We start from the raw sequence: 18,313 nt of genomic DNA on the forward strand, positions 1-18,313 counted from the left end.
CGGGGAACGTAGGGGGCTGGAGCTGTGGGTATGCCCCTTCTAGGGAGTCAGAAGTGACAGTAGTTACATGATATTCACATTCTTGGGGGGAGGACTGTCCCCAAAGTGGGGCCTGCTCTCCCCTGTCTCCTGCTCTCCTGCCCTGTGGGTCTCTGCCCAGAGCCTCACACAGGGCTCCGCCCGCCTGACTCTTATGCCCCCCGACTCTGCCCCCTCAGCCATGTGTGAGATGATCAAGATCATGCAGGAATATGGGGAGGTGACCTGCTGCCTGGGCAGCTCTGCTAATCTCAGGAACAGTTGCCTTTTCCTCCAGAGTGACATCAGGTCAGGGGGACGCCTGAGAGTGGGGGCTTGCTTGGGGCTGGGGCATATTCCGTGGCTGGTCTTGGTATGGTTGGGACCAACGGACCTGGGCACGGTGGGGAGAGAGGGAGTGGGTGCTTGCCTAGTCCTATGGGAGATGGGATGTTTGCAGAGTGTAGCTGATGGCTATGCTTTCCCCCTATGCTGAGCAGCATTGCCCTGGATCCCCTGTACCCATCCCGCTGCTCCTGGGAGACCTTTGGCTACGCCACCAGCACCAGCATGGCCCAGGCCTCGGATGGCCTTTCTCCCCTACAGCTCTCGGGGCAGCTCAACAGCCTACCCTGTTCCCTGACCTTTCGCCAGGAGGAGACCATCAGCATCATCCGGCTCATTGAGCAGGTTGGGGCTCGGGCAGGCGGAGGGGGCAGGGATTGGGGGGAGCTGCGTGGGGTGGGGAAGAGTGACACAGGATCCGTCTGGGCTCCCAGGGGCTGATTTCCCTCCAAGAGAGGCTTTCCCCGGCAGTTTCATTTGCCTGCACTGTTTGCTAGCAGGAGCATCTGGGGCATCTGGCTCTTGGCTGAGATCTGTCAGCTGTAGGCCTGGCCACGATCTGTCCCTCCCGGCCCCTAGGCGCGGCACGCCACCTACGGCATTCGCAAGTGCTTCCTCTTCCTGCTGCAGTGCCAGTTGACCCTCGTGGTCATCCAGGTGAGCTGGGCTTGCACAGGCACTGCCCCGCCCCACGCGCTCCTCCGCTCCGGGCCCGGCTAAGAGTCTGGGGTGGCGGGCTGGGAGGTTACCGCATAGCCTAGGGGGCCCCTGGCCTCTGCGGAACCCCCGGGCTTTTGGAGGTGACCCCATCAGCAGAATAGCGGCCCCTGCGGCCCTAGCTCCCCTGGGCATCTGTCTGGGCACAGGGCAAGGCAGCCCTGGGGCTCCCGGCATCCTACTATGTGACAGAACCTAATCCTGCTTCCTGGGCTCTCCTGGTCTAGTTCCTCTCTTGCCTGGTTCAGCTGCCGCCGCTGCTGAGCACCACCGACATCCTTTGGCTGTCCTGCTTTTGCTACCCTCTGCTCAGGTGAGAGTCAGGCTGCCCCTCCGGGTCCAGGCAGGCGGGGCTGGGACGGCACCGAGCAGCCCCCCAGGAGCCCCGGTCCTGGGAGACCTGCTCAGTGCTCACCACCCCTGGCACAGGTGACACTGGGGGGGGGGCACTCTCCCTTATCTTATCCTGTCTCCCCCCAGACCTGCCCTCACTCCCAAAACTCTCGAAAGGTTTCCCATGTGGGAATTGGGGGACAGAGGGTCACAGTCCCCACCCTTCACCAAGTCCCTCCTTTTCAGCATCTCTCTGCTGGGGAAGCCCCCCCATAGCTCCATCATGTCTATGGCCACAGGGAAGAACCTTCAGTCCATTCCTAAGAAGGTAAGCAACGTGGAGCCCTGTGAGCCACGGCCTTTCCTGAGGAACGTGGGTGTGTGTGGGGGGGAGACTTGGGGGAGAGACAGGGGCTTCCGTCAGAACTTCCCCCAACCAGAGGGGAGGTGGTGGCACAGAGTTGGGAAGGATCTTCTTCCCCCGGGGCCTGCCCGGTTCCTGCAGGGCCCGCTGAGCCCGGGGCCAGAGGGGCCGCAGCCCGGGAGTGACGGGCCGCTCCTCTTTCTGCAGACCCAGCACTACTTCCTGTTCTGCTTCTTGCTCAAATTCAGCCTCACCGTCAGCTCGTGCCTCGTCTGCTTTGGCTTCACGCTGCAGAGCTTCTGTGACAGCTCCCGGGCCCGCAGCCTCACCAACTGCTCCTCCATCATGCTGCGCAGGTGGGTCCTGACCTCGCGCCCCCCACCCGGTCCCCCGCCCGCTTTCCCGGGGCCCGGCGGGGGGCTGAGTCCACCCCTTACTCTGACAGTCATGCCGACACCGCTCCAGCCTGGTTTGGCGACTTCGCCAACGGGCTACTGACAGCTCAGAAGCTCACCGCTGCCCTGATCGTCCTGCACACAGGTGAGGGGCTCCCCGGGAGGGGCCGGTGGGGGCTGTGGATGGGGGGACGTCTGACACCACCCCCCCACTGACCCTGTTTTCTCCAGTCTTCATTTCTATCACCCACGTGCATCGCACCAAGCCCCTGTGGCGAAAGAGCCCCTTGACAAACCTCTGGTGGGCCGTGACCGTGCCCGTGGTGTGAGTATCTGCCGATGGATGGGGGGGGGGGGGGGGGTAGGAGCCTTGGCAGGACTGGTTTGAAGTCCTGCTTCAGGGAGTTGAGCCAGAGGTCGGATGCTGCCCTTCTTGAGCTACTCGTACTGAGAAAGGCAGGGAAGGAAGCAAGAAGGCCCAGGGTCATGCAGGGCTGTCACCTCTCCCTGCAGCCTGCTGGGGCAGGTGGTCCAGACGGCAGTGGACCTGCAGCTGTGGACGCACAGGGACAGCCGTGTCCACTTTGGCCTGGAGGACGTGCCTCTGCTGACATGGCTCCTGGGCTGCCTCTCCCTGGTGCTTGTGGTGGTCACCAATGAGATCGTGAAGCTCCATGAGATTCGGTGAGCCGCCAACAGGGCGCGCCCTCTGGGCTTAGGCTCGTTCCCTAGGCCTGTAACCTCCTGGGCACAGCTCCCCGGCTTGTCCCCGCTGCCTGGACTTCCCTCCTCCTCTGGGGTCCTGCCCTGTCCCCGGTCTGGGCTTCTGCTCTAACCTGAGCTCTCATTTCCTGCCCCACCAGGGTCCGGGTTCGCTACCAGAAGCGGCAGAAACTGCAGTTTGAAACGAAACTGGGCATGAACTCCCCCTTCTGAGCCATTGGCCACAGTGGTTCTCGTTGCCCAGGTCCCGGGGCTAAAGCCAGACGAGTTTCTGAGTCTGGGGAGTTGGTATCATGAATGTTTCAGGGTTTCCTCTCGCGGCCTGTGTCACGGGAGGCCCAGCTCCTCGTCCGACCCATCTGTCGTCCTGATCCCCAGGGCTTACCGTGGAGGAGCTGGTGAGCCGTGCCCTCAGCATCAGGACAGTCTGGTCTTGAATGTATGACCTAGTGCACTTAGCAGAGGGGCCCTTATCTTCCTCCGCCTGCGGGCTGCCTCCTTTAGGGTCTCTTAGCCCAGGGCCCTCTGCTCTTGGGTCTCCGGGCAGAGCCATGAACCTGGTGGGGCCAGGACCTCAGTGGCAGCAGCCGTGGGGGGTCCAGACAGGCTACCGTGAAAGGGAGCAGTGCTGGTGCATCCTCCCTGCACCCCACCTGTCTTCCTGGGGTGGGGGCCTGGAGGTGGTCGAGTACTCCCCCTCCCTCCCTCTGTGGGGGAGCCTCACACTCAGACCCGAAGATGAAGACCCCCTGCCTTGCCCTGGTACCTCTTCCTGTGCCCGCCTTCAAGCTGGCCTGGAGCGCCAGTCCTGGGGATATGGCCCAGGGCTCCTTTTGGCCCCCTGCCCTAGTTCTCCTGTGAGAATGTTTTTACTGGTGTATATTTTTTACTGGAAATGAGCCTTTTAGGAATGAATGTAGACTGGTTTGTATTAAAACTTGTAAACTGCTTAAGAAAAATCTGTGGCTGGTCCATGAGGCAGCCACTCAGGGGCCCACCCAAGGCTTTGGCCGGTGAGGGAGCCCCGAAGGGGAGGGGAGGGCCCAAGCCTTGTTCCTTCCCCACTGGCAGGAGTCCTCGGGTCTGGCCCAGGTGAGAACCCTGGGCTCAGAGGTCCGTGGCACAGATCCAAACACACAGCCCGATCATGTGGAATGACACTTTCATTGGGGTTAGTTAGGATAAGAGGTTAATGGTTACAGAGCCGGGGCCCGGGCCACCCAGATCAGCCTTCCAGCCCCAAGGCGAATCGTGCGCACTCGTGCCGTGGTCCAAAGCCTCTTCCCCCATGTCCTCTCAGGCGGTTATAGATAGAATAAATTCCATTTAAAATATATGCATTTCTCTCTCCTTAAAAAATAACATTTACAGTTGAAACAGTTTGGACTTTGGGGATCTGTTGCTCCCACTGGCTCTACCCCTGCCAGTTTTGCCTCGCTGCGGGCAGGAGCAGGGGCGGGCAGGGGCGAGCAGGGGCCGGCCGGGGCTCGGCCACCGCCGCCGAGAGCAAGCCCCTGGCCGCTTAGTTACACGTCCTGTGTACACCTGTGTGGACCCGGTCAGACACACAGCCTTCTCCAGCCTCCGCGTGTGCCCGGACAGCAGGGCAGGTGTCAAGAGGTCCTTGGCACGGGGACTGGAGCCCCTGGAGGTGGGGGAGGGCAGAGGGAGCACCCCAGAAGCTGCCTCTTTCTCTCCAGGGAGGAAGCTCTTGCCAGGGTCCCTGTCCACGGGGCAGGGCTGACTGGTCAGGTCATACACCGGGAGGGGGCTCTGCTGAGATGTCGGCTTCTGACAAGTCCCCTCAGCCTCCCGTGGAGACGGCCCCCCAGCGCTGCAGCGCCAACAGCCGCTGGCCTGGAGTGGCAGGACGGCCCCCGCCTGGGCAGGTGCGCTTCCGCGCGGGGGCAAAGGCGCAGACGCTGCAGGTCATGATGGGCGCTGCTGAAGGCCGCCAGAGGCTCTCAGTCCAGCATGGCATCCAGCTGGTCAGCCAGGGCGTCAAACATGGTGCTGATGTCATCCAGAATGTGCTTGGTGGAGGTGCCGGGAGGGCTGCAAGGACCGGGTCCGATCAGAAAGTGGGCCGTGGGTGGGCCAGGGGCTGTGCCTGAATGCCTGGCCGGTGCCGAGCACTCTGTGTGCATCTTAACTTCTCACGGCCTCCCTTACGTGAGGGCGCTAGGGCTCAGGAGGAAGTGATGTGCTCAAGCTCCCATGCCTCTAAGTGGCAGCCACCAGGATTCCCCACAGGTCAGATCTGGGTGACTTCAGAACCTGGGCTCCTCCCATTCCAATGAGGGTCACCCCAATCTAAGGATCTGTCTGCTCCCCTCCCCCACCAACATGCCCAGGACCCCGGGGAAGAGGAGTTAGAGGAGCTGTTCCTCCACTGCAGCCCTCTCCCTCCCCACCCGCCCGCCCAGCACCCAGCACCCCTCACCACTCTCGCTCCTCAGTGCCAATGCTCTTCTCTGCGGCCCTTAACGCAGCTGCCAGGGATGAGCTGGTCTGTTCCAGCCTCTGCTGGGCCCGGCCAGAGCCCACGGCCCCAGTGCTCTCTGGCCTCGGAGGAGGCACGGGGCGGGGGCCGAGCCGGGGAGCCAGCTTAGGGCCAGAAAATGCCAGCTGGGTGCAGGCCACAGACACAGGCTTGGGGGCCGTTCCTGCAGAGGCAAAAAGGTTGGCTGTGACTCGGATGGGCTGGACACAACCCTTGCACACGACGCCCCCTCCTGCGGGCCCTGCCTCATACCTGCACCCGGCACCTTGATGAGGGCAGCAGGGGAAGCAGGGGGCTCCGTCTCCCCAGGCCGCCGACTGCCTGCACTGTTTTCCAGAGCAGGCCCAGGGCCCAGGGGCGCGGGGGGCGCAGGGGGCTGGGCTGGGGGGCTGGGAGAAAGAGGGGCCGGAGCTCCCTGAGTTGGAAGGCTGCTAGGGTCAGGCTGGGGAGGGCTGGGAGCAGCTGAGGAGGAGGGCTCGCTGGGGGTCTGCGAGGGCAGGGGGGCGGAGGGGCTGGGCACAGCACTGGCCACTCCGAAGGCCAGAAGTGCCGTCTGCAGCGGCTCTCTCTCCCGGCATTTGGGCCTCCGCTTAACAGTGTCTGACTCGGTGAGGTTGAAATCCAGGCCAGCGGGCACAGGTGCCTCCCGGGGTGGGGGGCCCACTGGCTTCGGCCGCTGTTTGATGGTCAGGTTCCCCTCCTCCGCAAATGGGAGCCCCTCCCCTGAGCTGCCCCGAGATGGGGGCGTCCCCTCCGGCCCTGGTTCCTCCTCCTCTGTGTCCGACGCGGGGCCAGCCGGGGCAGGCGGGCCGGGGGGCTCCGAGGGGCCGGTTGGTTCACTCAGTGTTCGCCTTCGGGGCACAGAGGCCCCCTCCTTAGGCCCCGGGCTTCCATCTACAGGAGGCGGCTCCGTGGTGGGGCCAGAGACGGAGCTGAGGCGTTTAGGAGGTGGGGGTGGCGGGCCTTTGCGTCGGGCACGAAGGGCAAAGGACTGGCTGCGGGGAGCCCCTCGAGCTGGGGTCGGGCTAGGGCTGGTCCGCGCTAGGGCACTGCGTCCCGGTCGCCGGGTGAGGGTGGCATAGCTGCCCAAGGCACTGCCCACCGGCCCTTCAGCCTCCCCCTCTGCTTCCCCCTCAGCAGGGCCGGGGCGGCTCAGGCTGTGGGACCGGCGCTTGGGCCGAGGCGGGTCCGGAGGAGTGGCAGGGGGACCAGCCAAGTAGGAGAAGGCACGAGGTGCGCCAGGAGGTGGCCCGGGGGCTGGGCTGGAGGGTGAGCCCTGGGGATACATAAACACATAAGGGGGGGGGCCCTTGGCCAGGAAGTGGGGAACAAAGCTTAGGGGGTCGCTCTGTGCCCTCTGGAAGGTTCCTCTCCTGTGGGGTGCTGGGGTCTCCTCCACTGGGCTGGGGGGCAGGCTGTTCCTGTGAATGACCCGACCCTCGTGAGCGTGCTCCAATGCTCTCCTGGCTGGGGGAGCGGGCAGGGGGCAGGGGGAGGGGCTCAGGGCCGCCCCCCGCCATGGCTGCCTGTAGCTCTGGGCTTAGCTCGCTGCCCTGAAAGGTGAGGAGGCGTGGGCCAGCGGCAGCCGGACCGTCCCCATTCTCCAGCCCCTCGATAGCCATCAGCTCCGGGCCTCTGGCTAGCCGGCGGCCGCCTTCCACTGGGGCCTCCCCCTGCAGTAGGCCCCGCCGGAGCTCGGCCAGCCGCTTCACTCCCAGCATAAGCTTCTTCTGATGACCTGAGAGGGGATGGGTAGAGGCCACAGGGTCAGCTGGGGCTGCAAAGGCCCACCCCAGTCCCTCCTGGACCCTACTCTCCCCACTGGGCTTGAACCCTGAAACGTTTTAGAGCCCCTTGGAGGCATGTGGGGGCCCGGCCAGGAGGCCCCAGGGCAGTCCTCACCGAGCTTGTTGACCCCGATCTCCTGCAGCTCCTCCCAGGTGAGGTCGGCCACCAGCCCCATGGAGTCATAGCCGCTGCTCACCAGCTGCTTGTGGTACTGCGGCAGCCCCAGCGCGCACAGCCACTCGCGCAGGTCCGCCTGCAAAAGCAGCCCATGGGCGCTGGCTCCCGGGCCGGCCTCGGCGCCCCAGCCAGGAAGGGCCCGCACGGCGCGGCTGCGGGGGGAGCCGGTGCCGGCCACCTGCTTACCGGGATGTAGTTGGGCAGCCACTCGGCGATGCTGAGCTGAGCAATCTCTGAGGCGATCTTCTTCCTGTGCCCAGGCTTGGTCACGCCAATGGCCGTCAGGTCCTGCCACACAGACTCGCGCCATCAGGCCCCCTCCGGCGCCCACCGGGCCCTCTGCTGCCCTCCGGCCGTGGCCCCTACCTCGGGAGTCATACGGCTGATGGTTGGCACGTCGTAGCCAGCCTGCAGAAAGTGGGCGGTGTAGCCCTCCAGCTGGAACTCACTCAGCCAGTTGTGAATGGCCTGAGCATCCTGCGGTGTGGGGGCAGGGGCTGACGTTAACAGCGGCGCCTACTGGGGAGGAGCCGAGGCCGTAGCCGGCCATCTGCCCCAGCCTCCCCTAGGTGCCTGGCCTGAGCGGGGGCCCATCCCACACCACCGCACCCCTGGGGCCCACAGCCCGCTTCCCAGTGGGGGCACACCTTCCCCTCCAGCAGCTGCTCCGGCCTCACGTCCTGCGTAAAGAGCTGTTCCCCGGAGCGGTAGTTGACCAGAGGGCGGTGGCTCAGGTTGTCTTCAGGAGGGAGACAGGTAGAATCAGGAGCGACACGCTGGAGGGGTGCCCACCCAGGTACCATTCACCCTTCCTACCTGCCAGGGGTGGGGGGTGCAGACCTGGCAGCGCCTGGTCCTCTCCGGGGGACGGCAGCGGCTAGAGACAGGGAAGAGGCGACTCAGCACGTGGGGAGCTGACAGCAGGATGGAGGGCCCTGTCCTGGTCCCAGCGCCCCCTCCCTCCTCCACCCTCCTACCTGGGCGTTCTCGATAAGAAGGCCAGTGCCATGGCCGTTGGTGCCCTCGGAACTCTGCCCGCTGCCGGCACTGCGGATGCTGCCCACGCTGCCCTCGCTGCCCACACTATTCCTGTCACCTGCTGCAGGGCCACAAGCAAAGGGGTTAGAGCCCCAGCTGGCCCTGCCAACAGCTGACTGGCAGCTTGCCGAGGTCAGACGCCCACCCTGGTGCCCAGCACCGCCCTCTGGGAGGATGCACCTGGGCTGTCTGGGCTGAGGCCCACCCGAGGGAGCTGGCCACAGGTCAAAGGGTGTAGGGGGTCCTCAGCAGGGGGCTGTGGTGTCCGGGAGAAGCCTGGGCGCAGGGGCGTGGGGGCCGATGGGAGGCGGGGCGCAAGGACGCCCACCCGCTTGCTGACCACCTCCACGATGCCTGGGGGGAAGTAGCCCACACGGTCCGTGCCCCTCTGGCTCTCGTGGATGTGGCCCTTCCAGCGGCCGTCGGGATGCTGCTCCAGCACCTGTGGGGCGTTGGGGGGCGATGACAGCGATCATGTCCTGCACCCGCCAAGGGCAGGCAGCCAGCCCTACGGCCACAGCCCGGCTCCTCCTCTCCCCACAAGAAGCTGGTGCCCGAGTGCACCCACAGCTCTGCACCTCCTGCCAGCGTCCAGCCCAATCCTCTGTGTCAAGAGTCCCGGAGTCGGCCTGGGTTCAAATCCCAATGCCGCTGCTCGCCGTGGGGTCTCGGGCAAACCGCTTTAATTTCTCTAAGACTCAATTTTGTCCTCTCCAGAAAGGAAACAGTTAAACAGCACCTACCTTACCCGGATGGGGAGGAATTCAATGAGACAGTGCACAGAAAGACCTTAGCACCGAGCCTGATCCACAGCAGGTGCCCGTGTAAGTGACAGCAATCGTCGGTGCTAGCAAAGGAACGCCCGCACTGGGTCCTCACCGTGATGACATCCCCTGCCCGGACGTTGAGAGCAGTGGGATCGTGGAGGTTCCAGAAATCCTTGAGTGCTCGGACCTTCAGGATCCCCGAGGCCTCTGAGAGAAGAGGCAGGGCAGGCATCATCTGAGGGTCCTTAGGGCATCTTCCCGCCTGACCTGTCCCCTTCACAACCCTCCCCCAGGTTCCTGTTGCAGCAGTCCCCTGACCAGCCCTGCATTTGGCAGTGTGACATCTTGCTCCTGGGACACTTCCTGCTTCACTTCGTAGTCCTCACTGGAGTGGCTCCGGACCCCCAGCCTGGGCCGGGTCTTCTCTCACACACACTCACCCCGCAGGAGCTGCTTGATTTCTCGGCTGGCCTGGGAGGTGGTGAACTGATTCACGATGTCCAGCGCTGTCTGGTTATATGTGTTCCGGATGTTCACGTCCACCCCGCCCTGGGTGCACAGGGCAGTGTGAGCAGGCACGAAGCGCTTTGCTTGCCATTTCCCCCAAGCCTCACCACTATCCAGGAGGCAAACAGTACCCACTATTTTCAGATCTTACAGATGAAGAAATGGAAGCTCAGAGACAGGATCGAGGATGAGCTCAAGGTCATTGAGCTGGCGTAAGGCAGAACCAGGGCTTGAACCAGGTCTGTCTGCTCTCCGGCCACAAGGCCGCGGCCCACCCAAACGCCACGTTGTTGGTGCAGACCCCCTCCCGTGCTTCCCCAGCTGGTCTCGGACGCGGCACCCAGCGGGGGCTCCACACCTGTGTGCGGGGTGACCGGGCGCCCACACCCACCTCCAGAAGCAGCCGCACCACCTCCGTCTTGCCATACAGCGCAGCCTCGTGGAGCGCCGTGCCGGTCTTGGTCTGGCAGTTGATCTCGATCCCAGCTCTAAGGAGCTGCCTGCGGAAGTGGGGGGGGGCAAGTCACAGGGGTGGTAGGGAGCAGGAGAGGAAGCAGATTGCCGGGGGGCTGGGAGAGCGACCCAGAACCAGGGTGAAGAGGGCCGCAGGGCAGGGCACCGAGGGGCCATCACCCATTCTGCAGGAAGGGGATGAGGAAGTGAGGGGGGGCAGTGGGTACCTGATGACCTCTCTGTGGCCGTTCTTGGCAGCCAAGTGCAGGGGCGTGGTGTAGTTGGGGTCGCAGGGGTCCTTGGCCTCGCCCTCCAGCAGCGCCACACATAAGTGACTGTTCAGCAGCAGCTGGGCCACCTGCGGCAAGCAGCACCCAGGTAGGGCTTCCTCCTGAGAACCCTGACAGCCGCCCAGGGCCCAGTACCCCAGGAGCCGCAGGCCTCACCTTGAGCCGCCCAAACTCGCAGGCCAGATCCAGGGGCGTTTTCTTCGCCTTGTTGACTAGGCAGGGATTGGACTGGTGCTGGAGGAGCATTTCTGACTGGGGTGGAGGAAGCTGAGTGAGGGCTCTGGCCCGGCCAGCCCCCCTGCTCCCGCCCCCCCGCCCCGCTCCAGCGCCCCTTGCGGGCAGGCAGGCTCCCGTACCACTTCATAGTGTCCGTACTGGGCAGCCAGATGCAGCGGGATCTGTCCATCCAGCGAGGCAGCGTTGACGGCCGCAGAAGCACGCAGCAGCAACCTCACGGGCTCCAGCCGGCCCTGCCAGGCTGCGTAGTGCAGTGGGCGCATGCCTGCGGGGCGGGGGGGGGGGTCTGAAGAGGTCCTGGGATGCTATGGGGTCGGGGGAGGGAACTGAGCAGAGTCCGGAGGCCCCCCACCCAGCTGGAGGGGGAGACAGACCCAAGGCAAGGGATGCTGGTTCGGTCAGGGAAATGTCCAGCTGTATGGGGCTGAAGTCGGAATCCCACCTGGCGCACCACGGGTGATCTGGTGGGACCTCGGGACAGGAAGGTAAGCTGAGCTTCCTCCTCTGGATAATGGGGTATTAGAAACACCCACCACCCCCAGAAGGCCGTGAAGATGAAAAAGGTAAGGCGTTTGCAAGCCAGAGAAACTATGCCAACATGTACTAGCGTTGCTAGGATGTGGCAGGAGCAAACTCGGACCACAGGGGGTGGCGAGGGGGACACACTGGGGTCTCACCATTGCTGTCCTTGATGTCAACGGTGGCCTGGGCCTCCAGCAGCAAGGCTATGAGCTCCAGGCTGCCCCCCAAGGCGGCGTGATGAAGAGCAGAGAATCTGGTGTGGGACACAAGGGAGGGGTGTCAACTGAGCAGTCCCCCAGCCCCCAAATCCTAGTCTTCCACACCAGACTCAACCCGGAGGCTGGCAGGGCTGAGTTCCTTGCCCACTGTGCCCTCGCTCCCCCACCCTGCCAGCCCTGCCGTGGGAGTGCAGAGCTGCCGGCCTACAGCATGAAAGGGCTCAGTGTCTGGACTGAGAGGCCTGTTTGTCTGGCCTCCCCCCCCAGCCAGCCCAGGGGAGGGGGCCGTGGGAGCAGGAGCCCAAAGGCTCCTGCCCTCTGGGGAGAAAAGGGGGCCTAGCAGGAATCTGACCCAGGAGGCCCCTCCGAGAGGCACCGGGGCTCCCTCCCCTCACTCGAGGATAGCTCCACAGGCAGGAGGGTGCGCACAGACAAGAGCTTCAGCGAACACAATTCAAGGGCCAAGTTTAAGAGGGGAAGGGACTCTAGGGCCCAGGTCTTTCCCCTTACCCCTCCCCCACCCCACAGCTCTCGAGAGGGATGTGGGCTCACACTCACCCATCAGCATCCTGGTAGTTGACATTGAGTCTCTTCGTGGAGCCGAGGAGCTCTGGGGGATCAGAGCAGAGGGCATCAGGACACTCTAGAATGATCTGCCCTTACCTGCATCCTAACCAGTTCTCCCTCCCCGTGCTGCTCCCCAATCCCGCTGACCTCTTGGTGTGCAAGAAAGCACCTGCCCCATGGCCCTTTGGCTGTCCTGTCCCTATGGCTCCCCAGCCGGCCCACTGGCCCATCAGCTCCAGAGCGCCCAGTGCAGGGAGCTGCCCACAGAAGGAGCCTGGCTTCCCTGCGCCCCCAGCCCAGCTTGTTTATAGAGCCAAAGGGGGTGGGAAAGGGGGGGACTGGCATGCCGTGCCCTCAATGGACAGGCCCACGAGCGCATGGTTGGCATTCCTGCCTGAGCAGGCCAAGGAGAGTCTCATTGTCCCACTGGGCCGAGGGGGCTGGGAGAGAGGGGAGAGGGGCACTAGATGCCAGAGGGTTAGCAGGGCAGATGCCAGGGCTGGACTCAAGCTCGGGGACATCCCTGAGTGGAGAACAGTGAAGAAGGTGGCATCGGATAGACCTGCACTGGGGTGTGTGATCCCGAGCAAGTCACTTAGCCTGTCAGGCTTAGTGTCCTCGTCTGTAAGATAGGCCAATCACAGAACCTGCTCACCAGGCTTGTGAGGATAACGCCTGAGCCTTGTCGGCCCACCGCAGATGGGGGCCATTGCCCTTCGGCGCTCCTTACATGTTAGCCATTACTGTCCACGTGCCGTCCTCCAGCCAAATCGGTACAGTCCCCGCCCGTCCCCCCCCCCCAACTCCTGTCAGGGGAGTAACTGCTGATTCTGCACCCACAGGCTCCCAGCAGAGATGTCCACGCCCCGGGCAGAGGGCTCTCTGCTGGGTGGCGGCCAGAGGAGCCAGGGGCCTGGGCAGGACGCTGGTCCATTCCCGTCAGGGAGGGGGAAAGGATTCAGGCAGGTGTGCTCCGGCCAGGGCACGGGAGGGGGTGGTCCTTGATGAGCGTTGGGAGAGGAAAAGGAATGTCTGTCACAGGCAGGCCCCTGCCTCCTGCTGGAACCCACCCCTGCTGGGAAGGAGGAGGCCTGGCTCAACCCAGGCTGGGCAGGGTGCCAAGCATGCTGGTCCAGGCCTGCCCTCCAGGCCCTGGTGGGCCCCTGAACACCCCAGCAAGACAGGGCCTCATTCCAACAGGGAGGGATCAGCTCGGGAGTGAGGCACATGGGATGGGGAGAGAGGGGACAGCTACATTTAGGACTGAGCCGAATTACACTATACGCTACGCAGAAAAGGTAAATACAGAGCTGGGCAGTGATGGAAGGGGTGAGGGGGTGGGGGCCGCTGGCGAGAAGCGGAGGCCTCCCAGCCTTCCTCTAGCCCCCTTGGAAAGTCCTTGTCACACACAGCCAGTCAGGGCAACAGGAAGGAGAGGGGTTTTAGGAGCAGGAAGTGTGTGGTTCAAATTCTCCCCCTTACTGGCTGCATGACCTTGGGCAGCCATGGTACGTCCGCGAGCCTCACGGAAGACAGCGAGGTCAGCAGGAAGGAGAAAGTCCCTCCACCTGCCGCCAGGCCTGGCCAGCCCGGGATGGGGCAGCTCAGCGGTGAGATACAGTCCCTCCGGGGAGTGGCAGGACAATGTGACAGGAGGGACAGACAGGAACAGGGGCAGGGCCAGGCTGGGTGGCTCTGTTCTTTCCAGAACAATGGCCGGAAAGGCGGTGGGGGAGAGAGGCTCCCAGTGCCTGGGCTAGGGGCCTTGGCTGGAGGGCGGAGGCTCCTGGCTCCTGGCAGTGGCTCTAGCCACTTCCCCTGCAGCGCAGCCTTCTTCCCGGCCTGGCTCTGGGGGTGGAAGGGTCGCTCCTGATTTAGGCTCAGGCAGAGGATGTGAGCTCATTGGGCCACCCTCAGCCCACTCCATTTCCTCTGGCCAGAGAAGGAGACAGCTCAGAATAGGGAGCTGGGGAGGGAGGGAGGGCAGCAGCAAGGCCAGGGTAACGGTGCCCTTCTCCTCCCAGCCGCCTGCTCCCTCAAGAGGCCCGGGGTGGGCAGGGAATGCCGACCCCCCAGTGACCAGAGAGCAAATGGAGGGGGCTGAGGGAGCATCTCTCTTTGGCCAGCCAGAAGGCTCTAGCCACCCACCAGAAGGAAAAAGGGGAACCCCTGACACCTCCCTTTCCATCAGTTTCCTTTGCCCTTCTGTGATATGGAGCAGGAGTTCCCAGCTTCCCTTCTGAGCCCTGCTTTAGAGTCACCTGGAGAACTTTCTGACTCGCAGGGTCTCAAGATCTCTGTGACGATTCTAATTCTGAAGGAGAACAGGGAATCTGCATTTTCAGAACAATCGCTAGGTAATTCTGATGGGCAGCCCAGTGTAGGAACAGAGGGGAGAGGACAGGAACTCGATTCTGATCCACCAAATAATGGCTGTGTGACCTTGGGCAACTCGCTAATCCTCTCTGATGTCAATTTCCTTAGCTGTAAAGTAGATATTGAAATACCCATCTCACAAGGAATCGAGGGCTTAGACAATTTCATAAACTATAGGGTCTGCAAACATCACCTTGTGATCTCCATTTTACACCAGCTTTCCCAGCTTCTCAGAGGACTGGGAGGGGAGGCTCCATGCCAGGGCTTCACAAGGAGTCCCAGGACCCTGTCACTCTGTGCCCGTGCCTACACAATGTACAAGTCCTCTTTGGGGCTGAGGGAAGGGATCTCTTCCCCCACAGACATTTCCCCTGGGGCACAGGGCACCTTCCAGAGCCTAGGAGCCTGGCTGTGAGGTTCCCGCCACCAGCCTCCAGATCCCACCCGCTAGCCCTCCTGAGGGCCTCATTTTGAGGCCCCAGAGCTGTGAGGCCAGCAGCAGCTCAACCAAGGCCCTACTGGGCAGGTCGCCAAAAACAACACAGAGGTGAGGGGAGGAGGGGGAGTGGCTCCCCCTCTTGGGCCTCCAGGGCTCTCCCAGGACCTCTTTGGCACCTTCCTTCCATCGTGCTCACCCAGTATCCACTTCCCCAGGGCACAGAGACCACACCACCTGTCCTCCCCCCTCCCCCCAGCCAAGGTCCATCTCCCCATACCCTGGATCTCCTGCCCTGGTGTGCAGGTGGGTGCACATACATGTACACAACTCCCAGGTCCTTCAAATCCTTCCTGCTGGGACCCCAATTTCCAGGTGTGGGTGAGGATAATTAGATGTCTTCATGCAGTCTGGGGGGCCCCTTCCTGTGCACAGGGCCAAGGTGTGTCTTGAGGCTAGAGCCCCAGCACTCTGAGGGAACCCTCCCTCCCCCAGCCCCAGTCTGGTGGCAGGAGCTACCTCCTGCCCCTGCTGGTCTAGAAACTCAGGGGACAAGGACAGTGTCCTCCTGGGAGAGCTCAGAGAACTCGCCTTGAAGCCCAGAGGTCGGGGGGATCTCACCACAGAGGTACCCAAGAGATGGGGTTCAGGTGTGGCTACCATGCATGGAGCCCCCACAACCCTGTCAAGACTGGAAACCCGGGTTTTGGAGAAACCTCTAGAAAGTTAGCTTTGGCCACACACCCCCAGGGGACACAGGCAGATAAGTCAAGGGGAAGGGGCTTTAGCAAGCGCTGAGATAGTGATGAACTTTGCTTTAAGCAGTAGAGCTCTTTTTTTTTTTTTAAGCTATGTTATGGGGGCACCTGGGTGGCTCAGTCAGTTAAGCATCTGCCTTCAGCTCAGGTCACGATCCCAGGGTCCTGGGATCAAGCCCTGCATCGGGCTCCCTGCTCAGTGGGAAGCCTGCTTCTCCTTCTTCCCCCCGCCCACTCCCCCCCCAACTGTGTTCCCTCTCTAGCTGTGTCTCTCTCTCTGTCAAATAAATAAATAAAATCTTTAAAAAAATAAAAATAAAAAAAATAAAAGTTATCTTATGGGCATCCCCATTAAGCTGCTATAAATGCAGATTTGCTGTTGTTGAATTGGGGGATGGGGTTGGAACTCTAGCTATTCAGTCTTTCCCAACCCCACCGCCAGAAATTTCCTGCCTCCAGAGAATACATCAGAAAAACCACCTGCTAACGGCAACTCCACGAGGGCAGGAATTTCGGTCTGTTTTATTCCCTGCTGCCACATAATGGCCTGGTGCCTAGAACAAAGCCTGGCACACAGTAGGCACTCAAAAAACCTCTAATGAATGTATTTCAACCCATTCACTTTACAGGTCAGGAAACTGAGGCCCAGAGAGGCTAAGTGATTTGCCTAAGGATACACAGCAAGGGGTGACCCAACTTCCTCTGTGGCTCTCCCACAGAGGCATTCCTTACAGGACAGTCCTCCCACCCCAAGTCCCCAGATCACAGTGACCCCCAAGCCTCTCTCTGTAGCCTGAGCACTCAGGGCAGGGTCTCAGCTAGACAGTCACCCCACCAAGCACTCACTTGTCTTTGCGGCCTTGACCTTAGCCACCAGTTTCTGCACACCAGTCACATCTCCGTTCTTGACGGCAAGGATCAGGTCCTGTTCACGACCCATTCCGGTCCCTGGGATGCGCTCTGGGATCTGGAGTCCAGGGCAGAGGCAGGAAAACTTTAGGTCTAAGCCAAGGCGTCAGGGTGCCATGCCTTGGCCCTTTGGAGGGCCAGGCGTCCTGGGGGAGCGTGGCTGGTGTCCCAAGCAGTGCGCGTCTTGTTAGGCACTGATGGGTACTCCCTCAAAGTGTTTCATGAGCAGCCACCACAAGCAGGAACACCGATCTCTGAGGGGGTGGAGGCCGCGTGGAAACCCGGACAGATATCTGCTTGCCGCGTCGGACGGCCCAGGGATGGGCTGGGACTGGGCACGCCAATCTTCCCGGCGTGGCTCAGGAGCACCAATGCCCACCCAGAGCGCAGTCAGCATTCCCTCCGGCCTCGGGAAGCAGCAGTGGACACGTCTCAGGGGTCTGGAAAACGGTGCAGTGCCTCTGCTGAAGGCGGGGCCAGGCCTGCAAGGGTCCCAGAAGCGGGGCTCAGAAGGGTAGGACAGGGCTTCCAGGGAGCCCCCAAACCACCCTAGCTGCCCTTCTGAGTCAAGGAAGGGCCAAGCCACTCAGAGCGGGAAGACAGCTGCCAGGCATGAGAGGAGTATTTGGGGGGAGGCAGTGACTTTCTGGGAGAGGGAGGCTGAGTCACTGAGGCCCCAGGGCACCTGGCAGCACCTCAACCTGGGGCAGGAGGGGCCCTGGCAGCACGACACACTGGGGCAGGCTGGGCCAGCAGCCTGTTCTCCACAGCCTGCGGCTCTGACACCCACAGACAACTGGTGGGCCAGGAGGTGGGGCCTGGAAGGGCCAGGCAGGCAGACAGGCAAGGGTCACTCCCTATGGAAGGTGCCTGCCCCTAGACTCCTCCCAATCTAAGCTTTACTATAATAGCTGGATGCCCTAGCCCCAGGCTCTTTACAAATTCAGAGGGTGGAGTGGGGAGCTTATAGCTCCCCATTTCTGGCAGGGGTCTGACTGCTGGACAGGGAGGCTTTACAGCACCTGTTGCTGACCCATCCTCACCCCTTGTGCGGGATGGGGAAGCAGCTGGGCAGAGAACAGAGACAAGAGCTGGGGCATGCTGGCAGATGGGGCTGCCTGGCCCTCCGAGCCTGAACCCGAGGCTCGGGGCCCCGACTTCGCTGCAGAAAAGCTTACGTCAGTTCTCAGTGGCCAGGAATTTGTTGCCCAAGCCCTGTGGCATGAGACCCGTGCAGGCCTGGGGCCCTAGCTGGGGTCTCCTTACTCCTAGAACGTCCCAAGCCCAACCCAGAGGGCACTCCTGCTCTTGCCCGCAGCCGACACAGGAGGAGGACGCCACTGGTAGTGCTTGGGGTCGGGCTGGCTCCCCCACCCCCCGGAATGCCCGTCCAGCGCCGCGCAATCCCCCAACCCAGCCCAACCCAGGCCGACCCGGGGAACAAAGCGGCGGGAGCGACCGGGAGAGCCAAGCGCCGGAGGGATTGATGCGGGAGGACGGAACAGAGGCGCGAGGAGGACGGAAGGAGCAGAGAGACGAAGGCGCCCGCCGATCCCGAAAGAAAAGTTAGTTTGTGCCCGCCCTCAAAGGTGCTAACCCCCCGCGCAGGCCCCGCCGTCTCACCTCTCCCAGCTGCCCCGCCGGGGGTCTGGCTGGCCCTGCTCGGTCCCTGGCACTCCGGACGGTGGCTCCAACTGACCCCCTTACCCCCTTTCTCCTCCTTCTCCTCCTTTTCCAAGACCGGCTCGGCGCCTCCCGCAGGAAATCCCGCCCCTCCCCCCTCCCTCCCGCCGGATCGGGAGCGGAGGGACCGTCCCGGCCGCGCAGTCGGGCTGTCAGTCAGCGCCTGCGGCCCCGCCCCCATCCGTACCA

The 18,313-nt window shown here is 62.8% G+C and overlaps 2 protein-coding genes across 10 annotated transcripts in view; one reads left to right on the forward strand and one right to left on the reverse strand.

Annotated features, from left to right (window-relative positions):
• The window catches only part of TMEM94 (transmembrane protein 94), a 34,793-nt gene extending 30,457 nt beyond the window's left edge, over positions 1 to 4,336 (forward strand). For 5 of the 9 annotated variants that reach the window (XM_032429562.1, XM_032429567.1, XM_032429563.1 and 2 more), the window contains exons 22-31: positions 219 to 327; positions 519 to 708; positions 943 to 1,020; positions 1,308 to 1,393; positions 1,660 to 1,741; positions 1,985 to 2,133; positions 2,223 to 2,317; positions 2,404 to 2,497; positions 2,686 to 2,856; positions 3,036 to 4,336. In XM_032429562.1, coding sequence (XP_032285453.1) covers positions 219 to 327; positions 519 to 708; positions 943 to 1,020; positions 1,308 to 1,393; positions 1,660 to 1,741; positions 1,985 to 2,133; positions 2,223 to 2,317; positions 2,404 to 2,497; positions 2,686 to 2,856; positions 3,036 to 3,108 — 1,127 coding nt within the window. In that variant the 3' untranslated portion in view covers positions 3,109 to 4,336. The remainder of the gene's footprint in view (positions 1 to 218; positions 328 to 518; positions 709 to 942; positions 1,021 to 1,307; positions 1,394 to 1,659; positions 1,742 to 1,984; positions 2,134 to 2,222; positions 2,318 to 2,403; positions 2,498 to 2,685; positions 2,857 to 3,035) is intronic. The other 4 variants (XM_032429566.1, XM_032429564.1, XM_032429565.1 and 1 more) reach the window with 1 other exon arrangement.
• A 7-nt stretch (positions 4,337 to 4,343) lies between these two features.
• CASKIN2 (CASK interacting protein 2) lies at positions 4,344 to 18,255 on the reverse strand. Its single transcript, XM_032429571.1, is given in 21 exon segments — positions 4,344 to 4,950; positions 5,339 to 5,561; positions 5,651 to 6,707; positions 6,709 to 7,136; positions 7,301 to 7,439; positions 7,550 to 7,651; positions 7,730 to 7,840; positions 8,011 to 8,102; positions 8,180 to 8,240; positions 8,341 to 8,462; positions 8,582 to 8,843; positions 9,281 to 9,375; positions 9,609 to 9,717; positions 10,067 to 10,175; positions 10,356 to 10,486; positions 10,575 to 10,670; positions 10,775 to 10,920; positions 11,333 to 11,430; positions 11,954 to 12,005; positions 16,379 to 16,499; positions 18,065 to 18,255. Coding segments are annotated over 20 exon segments (3,618 nt in total). The 5' UTR covers positions 16,473 to 16,499; positions 18,065 to 18,255; the 3' UTR covers positions 4,344 to 4,859.
• Between the last annotated feature and the right edge of the window lie 58 nt (positions 18,256 to 18,313).

This window comes from Phoca vitulina, unplaced genomic scaffold (genome assembly GCF_004348235.1).
Source record: "Phoca vitulina isolate PV1807 unplaced genomic scaffold, GSC_HSeal_1.0 scaffold41, whole genome shotgun sequence".
NCBI classification, from domain to species: domain Eukaryota; kingdom Metazoa; phylum Chordata; class Mammalia; order Carnivora; family Phocidae; genus Phoca; species Phoca vitulina.